Source organism: Corvus hawaiiensis, chromosome Z, assembly GCF_020740725.1.
Source record: "Corvus hawaiiensis isolate bCorHaw1 chromosome Z, bCorHaw1.pri.cur, whole genome shotgun sequence".
Taxonomy (NCBI): Eukaryota; Metazoa; Chordata; class Aves; order Passeriformes; family Corvidae; genus Corvus; species Corvus hawaiiensis.
The window spans coordinates 43,933,023-43,944,417 of NC_063255.1; the positions used below are offsets into that span (position 1 = coordinate 43,933,023).

General features: G+C 51.4%; 1 protein-coding gene across 1 annotated transcript; it reads left to right on the forward strand.

Annotated features, from left to right (window-relative positions):
- Positions 1–4,452: 4,452 nt before the first annotated feature.
- Positions 4,453–10,539, forward strand: LOC125319683 (heat shock factor protein 5-like). The gene is made up of 5 exons (XM_048291128.1): positions 4,453–5,212; positions 5,898–6,245; positions 7,089–7,276; positions 8,782–8,902; positions 9,973–10,539. Exons 1-5 carry the CDS (start codon positions 4,699–4,701, stop codon positions 10,041–10,043), a joined length of 1,242 nt encoding a protein of 413 aa, XP_048147085.1. The 5' UTR covers positions 4,453–4,698; the 3' UTR covers positions 10,044–10,539.
- The last annotated feature ends 856 nt before the right edge of the window (positions 10,540–11,395 follow it).

The following is an 11,395-nucleotide window of genomic DNA, read 5'->3' on the forward strand; positions in this document are numbered from 1 at the left end:
CTTGCTACCTAGAATGTATGGTTTTCTTTTACATTCCAAAAGAGTATGTCTAAACTGTCTTGTGTCAAAGGAGTGACATTATGGGAACAAGTTTCTCCACCTACTTTTTATTTGGTTTGGTGGGGGATTGGTGTTTGGGGGGGGTTGGGTTTTGTTAGTTTAGTTTAGTTCCGTTTAGTTTTGGGTTGGGGATTTTTGTGGAGTTTTTTTGGTTGGTTGGTTAGTTTGGTCTGGTTGGGTTTGCCTGTTGATGCTTTTAGCCTGAGACCTACAGCATACAGAAAGGTAAAATCCCTGGCAGGTGCATACCTGGAAAGCAGTTGGGTGCATAAGCAGGCAGACTTATATCCCTAGCTTTAATAGAGTAAACCCTACTTTGTCTCTTCATTTCTTCACTTGAGCCTTTTGCAAATATCTGCATTTTCTTTATCCTCAATGCTGACAACAGATGCTTTAATTTCTTTCTTTCCTTTTACTTTGGCTTAGGTCTCGAATGTCTTCAAGTTCTTCTGGTAAGAAGACATTCTTTACTGAAGGACGCAGCAAACATATGAGGTGAGGTTTGAGTCTATGAGATGTCCAGGTCCCCAGTACTTCCCTTGACATGAGCTGCAAGATGCAGGTGGCCGAGATGATACTCCTGGACAAGAAGAGGGAGATATTTCTTCCATTGCTTGGCAAGAAGCCTTTCCAGCAAGCAGAAGGATGCAGGAGGGCACCTGAACCCCAAGAGCCCTGCAGAATTTGTCTGCCTCTCTCAGCTTGTGTGTCACTGATAAACACACAGGCTCACAGCCACACATCTGGATGAGGAAGAGTCCATACCATTTAAAGTCCAACAGCTGTGTTCCAAAATCACTTCTGAGCTACCTTAGCCAGTGACTAAACTACCTGTGACAGCAGCCAGAACGAGATGCAATTATTACTGAAGACTCCCCTTAATCCCAGTTTTGTTCCTTTGCCACAGTCCTCACCAGAGTATTTCAGCATGACCTTTAGTCCTCCTGGAGCTACTCAGGTAACAAATGCCATTTCCCCTCGGCACACCCACAGCCAGCCTGAATGGGCACAGACAATGAGAATTTCTTCCTCCTGAGGTACCTGCGCTCTTAAACGTCCCCGGAGCGCTTCCACTAGCTCAGCTCACTTGAGGGAGGATAACCATCCTGGCAGACCTGAGCAGCATGTCCAGGAGACAGGGTTACCCAAACCAGGCCATCACAGCTTCAGGTTTGACAAGACTTGTGCACGCATCACACAAAACAGTTCATGCAGATATTCCGTGGAGGCTGCAGAATGTGCAGAGAGATTTTAGTCGGGGGGGAGCAGCACTAGAACAACCGGACATGCTGTTTGCAGACAAACAAACCCAAGTGAGCAAACACAAAGAGGCAGAAGCTGCTTGTGAAGTTCAGCAAGGAACCATTTCAGACCAAGTTCATCCCAAAACTAAGGTGCAGTTTCAGGGCAGTTACCATGAATTCTTGCTTTGTGGTTCTGGCTTTTTGTATAAAAGACTTTATGTTCTCTCTTCTTACCCTCTAAAGTCCAGGGACTAAGGTGGCCCCCTCAGTGTTGGTGAGCAGGTTTCAAAACCTGTGTTTTGAATTCACTGGACTCAAAAGCGTGGATGCTCTGTACCTGCTGTTGCAGTAAGATTCACTTTGCCTGATGGCATTCTACCTCCTATGCAAATATTGTTAGTTACGTAAAACTTGGGGTCTACGTGTTCGTATACTGCGTTAAAACCACATCTGTAAGGAGGAAGAAAGGCATGAAGATTCTCTTCCCCATTCTGTAGCCAAGGAACCCAAGAAATACATGCTAAATTCAATGACTTATTACTTGTTTCCCAGGAAGTTCTCACTTTTATCAGCAATGTAAGTCCAAATACAGACTCCAGGTAAATTGGTCAGAAAAATGTACATTTATTTCTTCAGCTTCTACTCTTCATGGTGCTGTGGTTAGACCAAGTAACCTACAACACTGGCAGGAACAGCCTTTGCCACAAGTACAGTATAGAAGTAAACAGCAAAGGATGGGTTCAGCACCAGCAGTTAGTTCCCAGAAGATCAGGAACGGCTTGGCTGCTGCATGCCCACCATGTCTGCATCACCTTAAGGGACATTGCTGTCGCAGGTGTTGGAGGAAAAACTGTCTGAGCATCTGAGACGGAAAGGTGAAGGCAGTGACACAGCTGTGTGCCAGGCAGAAAGTGAAAATTGTGTCTTCCTACGCTGCAAGGAGATCCTACATGCTAGCAGAAGAGCACAAAGGACAGTTTTCACCTGAAACACACACTAATGTATTGCAGATATACTGAAAATATTTATCATTTCTAACAGCTTCTCAAAAATAAGTCAGTTTAGACTGTTTGAACGTTGCCCCTGTTGCACGTAATAGCAGGAGACTAGTGAAAAAATAGATTTACATAAGGCATATTTCGCTTTCAGAACTGACTGCTCTTTAACTTGGAACTGGTAAGTAGTCACCAGTAGGAAAAACATTAAAACTGCATTTTCAAAGTGGTAAAAATTGTGATTCAAAAGCTACAGTGCCAGGTAGGGAAAAAGGAAAGATATGGAACAGCAATAATACTTTAAGTCATCAGGCCTGTACATTGAGTGATGTTCTCTACAAATTACTTCTAAAGGGGAAAGGATTAATTTTAAGAGAAAAATCTTAATCTAAAACCACATACCACAGATTCAAGGATTTTTCTTTCCTAAAAATTAACAACCTTTTCTGTTGTTAATTATTAAACCAATTTTTGGCCCAAACACTGAAATATAATATCCATTATTTGCCTTGTGGTGTTTGTAACTGACATTAAATTCTACCAGTAGGGAAGAAAATTGGGAATGAGTCATGCTGCCAGACACAAGATAAGCCCACTTCTTTTTAGTTTCAGTATCCTTAAAACACAGCTAAGGGTAACTTCTCATTCTTAGCCACAGAGTACTGTGGAAAAGTCAATGCAACCATAACCATACTACAGGGGTGACTAAACATTCCAATGGACAATCCGCTTTTCAGCCACCTGCTTCCTCATCTCTAGTAGGGCGCAGGTCCAGTGTCCGTGTGTTTCTCATAACTCACAGAGATTACAGAGGAGATCTTCAAATAGAGGCTTTTCTGGATGAAGCAGTGCATAGACAAATGAAACATGGGGAAAGATGTCCCTTCTTTTCTGAACTCCTGTCTTCTCCTTTTTGCCTGTTCATTAGAAATGTTGTTGCAATTCGGTCGCTGGGATAATTTTTACAGGAGTTGTTACACTGCGCTTAAAGAAAGACAAACCCCATCCCACCGAGGTGGATCATTCGTAATTCAGGTACTGTTTTAAGCTGTTGAAGATGAATTGGGAAGAGATTTTCTAGGTAGTGGGTTTCAATTTTTCTGAGAAAGCCAGCACACAGAGGAAGAGATGACAGGGCATCTCTAAACCACTCAGTGCAAAAGACTATTCCAGAATGTGCTGAGACCAACAATCCTTGGGTCACCCGTAGGCCAGGGACTGAAGTGACAGGGCAGGGCTCCTCACAAAGGGACCTGGAAGGAGGGCAAGAGAAGGCAGTGTTAGCTGGAACTCAAGACAAGCTGGATGTAAGGAGAACATCCCCCCTGCGTGTGGGATGAGCTTATGCCACAGCACCAAACATACTCACATGAGCCCGCAGGGTTAAATGATGTAGAGACATAAAAAAAAAAAAGGGCATGAATTAAAGAGATGGAAGAATTAGGTCTATTTTCTCCTGCTACGAACAGAAGAATGTTTCCAGTTCCAGAGAGAATTTAAAATAACAAGTGACACTAAGCACAGAGGATTGGAAGATCACCTTGGTTAGTCTCCATTGAAAAGACTTGGCTGCAGGAGGGATTTTGCATTGGAACTCTCCCCAGACTGGGGAAACAAAAGAAGAGAAGAAATGATTCCTGAGGAAAGAAAAAGGCAAAATGTCTTGGAGAGACATCAGCGTGAGTTCATTACAACTCTAGGTCATTCATCCCTTGGGGACAGCAACATCCATCCACGGTGCAGGATTTAAGCTTTGATGGCAACGCTGACAAAATTGCTGCCCCTTCCTGTTGCTGCTTCTGACTTCAAAGAATGAGAAATGGGCCAAATGTGCCCAAGACAGGCAGAGACAGTGAGACAGAACCAGCCAGTTAGCTGGAAAAGAGGCAAAAAGCAAGTCCTCAAGTCTCTCCTTTTCATCATTTCCCCTGGTCTTGTTGGACCAGTCTGCTTTGAAGTAGGGAACTCTGTTAGCAACCCCAAGCAAAAGAGTGAAGCTACTCAGTCGAAGATCTTTTTCCTCCCTCCCTTCAGCCATGCAGAACACAGAGAGATGCGGCTGTCACTTGACACATAGGAACAGTTTCCCATGGGATTCCTCAGTTTGGAGCCTTTCTGAAATTTGCTGCGCTTGCCTTGGTGCTTTGGGGTCGTGCTGCGAAGCAAAGGCAGAAGGCCGATTCCAGGCAGAGAAAGCAAGGGTTTGCCCCGTGCCGGTCCGTGCCGTGCCCGGGCAGCGCCCCGGGAGCCGCCCCGCCCGCGCTGTGCCCGCAGCCCCGGCTTTGTGCCGCTCGTTCCCGCGCGGGGCCGAGCGCAGCGCCCCCCTCAGGCCGCGCGCCGCCGCTGCAGCTGCGGCCGTTGCGCTGCGGCCGTTGCGGCGCCAGTGGGCGACAGGCGCGATGGCCGAGCTGCCGCTGCCCGCCGGGCTCGATGCCAGCACCTTCCCCGCCAAGCTGTGGCGCCTGGCGAACAGCCCCCGCGTCCGCTCCGTGCGCTGGGACACCCAGGGCCGGGGGCTGCTCATCGACCGCGCCCTCTTTGAGCAGGAGCTGCTCAGCCCGCCCGGCGCCGACGGGGCGGGCAGAGAGAGAGGGGCGGCGGTCCCGGACTCCTTCAAAGCCACGCACTTCGGCAGCGTCGTGCGGCAGCTCAATCTGTACGGCTTCCAAAAAGTGCTGGGTTGCTTTGGCGCGGCTGTGCCGGGCGATGCTGGGCCCATCGTGCACTTCCAGAATCCCAACTTCCGCCGCGACCGCCCCGACCTCCTCCTGCGCATCAAGCGCCTGACCAGGGCCAACAGGCAGCGGCTGGCAGCCGGGCTGGAGGTGCGCGGCCGCCAGCGCAGCCGCTTCCAGCAGCTCAACACGGAGCGGCCGCTGCTGGACTTCCTCGCCGGGCACCCCCCCAGCGCCGGTGAGACGGGGTGGGAGCTGCGGGCGCGGGGGGTGGCGTGGGCTTTGGCCGCGGGCCCTGCCCGTGCTGGGGCCGCTCAGCGCGGCTGCCCCGGGCGGCACAGGGGCTGTCCTTGGGCAAAGCAGCTGTGCCGGCAGGGCCCGGCAGCGGTGCCGGCTGTGCCGCGCTGCCGGGGGCTGCGGGACGGTCCCGCCGGGGCTGCGCTCGCCACAGCCTGGCCCGTTCGGCCTGCAGCTGGCCCAGCCCTGAGCTGTGGCTGGCTCTGCTCCTTGCCCGGGCCTGGGGTTGCTTGGGGAGCTCTCCGTGGGGGTGTGGAAGCCGAGGGCTCGGTTGTGGTCCCGCCCAGCTGCAGGGAGCCTCCTGTCCCTTTGGAGCAGAGGGAAAGACCCGGCAGTTGGGTTTCTGGCAGTTGCCTCCTGCCAAGGAATTGCAGTGGGACGGTTTTCCCAGACGGTTGAACGAGTAGGGGAGAGCTAAGTAGCCAAGAAATTGGTTGTTGAATAGCCCGGGAACATGTTTGTTTTGTTTTGTTTTTTTTTTTCTTCTTTGTAATCCTGCTTGGGAGGATGGGAGCTTTTCTCTTCCCTGATAGAAGTACAGTTGCTGCCAGGGGAAGCATACCTGAGAACCAGTACTGACCTAGTCTTCCCTTTGCCTCCTTTCCTCTTCCCTGCCTCCTACACAGCTCCCTCATACCAGCACCTCGGTGCTGTCTCACCCGAGGGTTTAGAGCTGCCTCCCAGACCTCCCAAGGCAAGCCCAGGGGCTCAGGAGTCTGACACTTCTCCACCACCTCCCAAGAGAATGTTTACCACCTCTGGACTTCCTGGGGTCTCATCAGAGGAACCAGGCACATGGAAGTTTCCACTCAAGCGTGAGCTCATCATTCCACTGGTTCGCATGGACCTTAAACGCCACCCTGAGCTCATGGTTCCACTGGTTCCTGTAGACCGTCAGAGAACTTCCGTGGCCCTTCCACAGAAGCGCAGCTGCACATCTTCAGAGCAGCACACCCCAGCCTACAGCCCATCAGGTAGGGAGAGAGTTTGTACCCTTGCTTTTCAAACAGGTCCTGGAAAGTGACCGTTTGAAGTCTTTTTGCACAGTGCTCTGTCATGGGTAGATCTCAAGTGAGAATCAGGTAGAAAGTGTCAAGTGTACGGGGAAGCAGGACCATGAAAACAAAACCAATCTCTGTCTGCTTTTGCTGTCCTTCCTCCAGATTTGGAGGGTGTTCTGGCCGTTTTCCAGGCAGCCTCTCTGTAGGGATGAAAGGGAGAGGCAAAAAACATTGGTCCACAAGCGGTCAGTGTCAGGTGCACCCCTATCTTCCTTGGAATGAAGCCCAACTAGGATGCTGACAGGATATTGCAGAGTTTGCAGATTGTCTCTCCTGCAAAGAAGGCTATTAAATTTCAAGGAGCTCTGTGTGTCCCCAGAACTGCTGCAGCTGCAGAATACGGCCTCACCCACAAGGTTGCTTTTTACAATACAGTCACAGTTGAATTTTAGCATGTGTGTCTGCAGATCTGGGCTCTTCCTGGGTGCATCCACTTTCTGTGGTCTGTTGGGATGAGAAACTCAGAAGCAGCCACATCCAGAAGCTGCTGGGGAGATAGAAAAGGCTGAGATTACAAAGTCTTTGTGTGTAGATCAGTTTTACAATCCATCCTTTAATGTACATACCTATCATCAATTAGAAGAAACACTGTTTGAGAGGAAGAAATCAGTCTTCCAATCCCCTGGGAAGTTGGAATACATTTCTGGCATTGAGTTTGCTGTGTGCTTCCTGTGATGTTTGCTGCAAGGCAGCAATAGAGCTCTGTGTCCCAAAGCCACATTCTGGAGCCTGACCAATGTGTTTGGATTCCTGCAGCCACACCGGGCAGCTCAGCCCCCAGTGCTCCACCTGGCAGTGCTGGTTGGGCAGCATGGACGGCCTCCAGCTGGGCTTGGAATAGTCCTGGGCAAGAGGAATTGCCACCCCTGGATCTCGACCTTGTTCTTGAGACACTGGAGGAGATGCTGTCACCATCCCTGCCTGAAAGGTCTCCCTGTGCTCAGGTAACTCCATTGGGTGGGAATGAAAGGGGCTGGGCTGAGAGCTGTGAATGTTGTTGCATGGCTGAGAAGCAAAGGCTTCTTGGATTAAGCTTTGAATGGACAAGGAAGGATTTGCTTGGTCAAGCAAGCTTCCAAAAGAAGAGGGATGAGAAAGTTTCCCTCCCCCCTTAGTGAGGATGAGAGGTGTGAGCCTGTGTTGGCCAGGTTTGGGTGCTCCTTTTGCTGGGAAGAATCCCTGGTGCAGGGGCCTTTGTGGTGATGCTCTTTAGGTTCTAAGAGGCTCTGTGTGATGGGAAAGAAGAGAAGAGTGTGGGGAGAATTGCCACGGAAGGCAAAGTGTCCCCTGCAGGGAGGGGCATGCGAGAGGTGCCTCTGTTAGAGCAGCAGACGTGGGCTCTGCCTGTTTTGGGTGGGAAGGCCAAGGCAAAGCAAGGGCTGGGCTGCAGCTGCAGCTGCTGCTGCTGCTGTGTGAGCCGTGCCGAGCGTGCAGGCGCTGCCAGAGCCGTGCTTGGGGATGGGCTGGAGCTGCAGCTTTCTGGTCCTCTCAGTAGCCTGGTGCCTCCATTCCAGTTTCTATCTGGCAAATCCTCAGCTGGGCAAACTTGCCAGTCTTGCTCTCCATGTTCCAGAGCTCAGGCACCTTCCTCTTGGGCATCTCTGTGGGAAGAGATGTGTGCTCCCATGCAGTCCCTGCAAAGCTGCAGCTGGATGAGACTGTTCTGCTGTTGTGCTCAGGGCTGTGGAGGGAGGGGCACATCCCTGTGCCAGGAGCTGGCAGGACTCCTTCCTTAGTGCCCACTGCATGTGTTCAGTGTCAACTTTGTCAGCTCTGGCAGCTTTTGGACTGTGTTTGAGAAGTCAATCTTCTCCACTGTTGAAGGCCTTTGGGGCCCAGACTTTGTTAGGAACAAGGGATGAAAGTGTGTGAGCAGTGGAGCTTTTAGGGGGCAGAAGTGTTGGTTTTGAGGCCCCATGACTTGTGTGATTGGTGAGCAGGACAATGATGATGCTGGACATGAAAGGGTTAAGGACTCCTTGAAGCCCAGGGGCTTCTTCTGTGTGGAAGAGCAGTTCAGTCAGGGACCATGAGTCCTTGTGTTTGCCAGATTCCCTCTTTGACTGAGGAATCCCCTTCCTCTTAACCCTTGCCTCTTCCCAGCCTTGCCTGGAGCGTTCAGTTCCTGTGTTGGCACTGGCCTTTTTGCGTATTATTAGACAACTTTGCCAAAGAATTTCTCTGTTTTGTTTAATATGCAGACCCACTGCCTGCTGCAGATACATTAGCCAGGAAGGGCAGAGTCAAGGTGGCGAGTGGGATTTTTTGGGATCCCAATATCTCATTGCCAAGTGTGATGAGCTTTCGTCTTCTGTAAACTCAGACACAGCAGTTTTCAAGAGCATTTTCTTCTTCAAGAGAAGAAAATGTGGCAGGCTCTGATCTACTGTGTCCCTGCAGAAAACAGTAAGTGATCTTTGGGTTTCTTTCTTTCTGGTTTTCTTTTCAGGTCAATCTTAGTGTTGCCCCTGAGTCTTCAGGAGGGGAGGCCGGGAACAGGGCTGCAGCAGAGGGAGCTTTGCCTGGCGCCATGAGCTGCAGAAAGAGTTCCCTGGAGCCCGAGGAGCCTGGTAAGGAGAGAGCCCACACTGCTTTAGAGAGCTCTGAGGCGGCTGCTCTGAGCCTGCCTCTGGCAGGAAGGGAGATGAGAAGAGTTGAGTTCTTGTCTGCAGGGTTGGTGCTCCCTGGTGCCTTTCGTTCAAATCCTGCCCTCCACGCTTCTCCAGAGGCACTGACACCGAGTGCTGTGCTGTGGCCAGAGAGCCGTGAATAACCCTGACCCTGTGGGAATTGTGTCACCAACCCGGGTGTCCCAATTTTGAGCTGAAGTCCGTGGATGAGTTTGCTGCAAGGTGACAGTGCTCTGGAGGCAACACTGAGTGACTCTTGAAGCAAGAGAGCAAAACCCCAGCAAAAAGTCAATGTAGAAGTCTGAGCTTTTTGTCTCAGCACATTAAATCAATGTAGGACCAATCTGCTGGTAGCCCTAGTGAGCCACGTTAAAAATACAAGCAGCAGAAGGTCAGAGGCCAAACAAATCATAAACCACAAGGATTTATGATTTGGAAAGGAAAAACTTAACTTACCCGAAAGTAGCGAGAACTAACAGGAGAGAGAGAGCACCTTGGATCTGCATTCTTGAGCAAGGCTGGTGCAGCCTGCAGGCCTCATGGGGAGATCTTTCCCTCCCAGCTCTTCCTGCCAGAGCTGATGGTCGAGTTGAAGCCGCTGTTGCTCACTGCAGAGGGCAGTTTGTAGGTCCCAGGTAATGGAGCTGGTTCATAACCCAGCTCACAGCCCCCTTCAGCTTCAGCCGTTTCAGTGAGGACTGAGGTGTCTCTGTCAGCACAGAGGAGGAACAAGGCTGGGCTTCTGTGTGGGAGCTGGGACTGTCTGTGCTTCAGGCTCTCGTTGGTGCCATTTGCACTGGGGGTGCTGAGACTTTATTGGGAGACTTCAAACCTTTGGAGGTTTTGAAAACTTGGAATGCTCCCTGTTCTTTAAAGAGCAGCCTTCAAACTCCCAAGTGAGAGTCTGCCTTTCAGGTCACCTTTTACGGTCTTTGATAGAAAGGCAATTACTTCCAAAAGGAGAGATGCCTGAAGGCCTATATTGACTCAGTGTTCCTTTTGCTTCCCAGATATCCATCTGATCTACCTCTCCAGGAGGGCTGCCCTGCGTGGGAGGAAGGGACCGAGGGAGAGCCTGTGACCATCGGGCAGGTGGAATCCCTCTGTTTGTAGATAGATTTATAGATGTCTATAGTTATATTTATATATCCATATAATTATTTATCGTATTTATACTCTACTTATTAGTTACATATAGTATTTATAGATTTATACAGTTGTGTTTATAGGTGCGTGTATTTATAGATCTGTGTAGTTAAATTTATATAGTTATAGATATGATGTAATTATATTTATACATAGGCAGTTAGAGTTACAGATTTGCAGTTACATTTATATATGTGTAGAGAAAAATTTATATATATATAAGTTGTATTTATAAATGTACAGAGTTATAGAGTTAGAGGTATTTGGATGTTTAGATACATAGATTGATGTTTATATAGGCCTAGGCTGCATTCTAAGCTCTTTCTGCCCTCAGCCACCTTTTTAATCTCTTGCTTTTGCCCCTGTGCCCCCTCTGTCCCCTCTTCCTGTGCTGGCTCCGAGCTGGCGGCCGGGCCGGGCGGAGCTGCAGCAGCTGCAGCCCCGGTGTCCCTGGAGCGGTGGGAGCTGCCGGTGGCCGCAGGCACTGTGCCCTGAGGAGCTGCTGGAGGACGGTGAGCCAGAGGGGGCTGAGGGCGCTGAGGAGGCAGTGACACTGAAAGGACGGTGACCTTGAGGTGCTGGTGGGACTGGGGGCTTTGGGGGAGCAGAGGGCGAAGTGGCACTGAGGTAACAGGGAAGTGGCACAGGCTGAGGGGGGTGGCAGGTCTAAGGGGACGGGATGGATCTGACGGGACTGAGGGGCGTGAGAGGACTGTGGGGGTCTGAAGAAACTGAAGGCAGCTGTGCGTTTGCCAAGGGCATGGCAGGGCTGAGGGGATGGAGGGGGCCAGCAGGGAGCACGGAGGGGTCTGGGCCTGCAGCTCTGCCAGCCCTTGGAACCAATTCCAGAGCCTCCACTTTTGCAACAGCTGCCTTGAAGACCTTGAGAAGAGCCGGAGAGTGACGAGAACCAGCAGGGAGAAGCGGAAGGCCACAGCAAGAGCAGCGAATATGGACCTGCTGCTGCCGCCCGAGACCCTGGGTGAGGCCCCAGGGCCGCTGAGGCAGGGTGGGCGTGAGGGTGGCGTGGGCTTTGGCCGCGGGCACTGGCCGGCTGGGCAGGAGCGGGCCCTGCCCGTGCTGGGGCCGCTCAGCGCGGCTGCCCCGGGCGGCACAGGGGCTGTCCTTGGGCAAGGCAGCTGTGCCGGCAGGGCCCGGCAGCGGTGCCGGCTGTGCCGCGCTGCCGGGGGCTGCGGGACGGTCCCGCCGGGGCTGCGCTCGCCACAGCCTGGCCCGCTGGGCCTGCTTTTTCTTTCTAACCCTCCTGGGGAGGCTCTGAGATTTCTC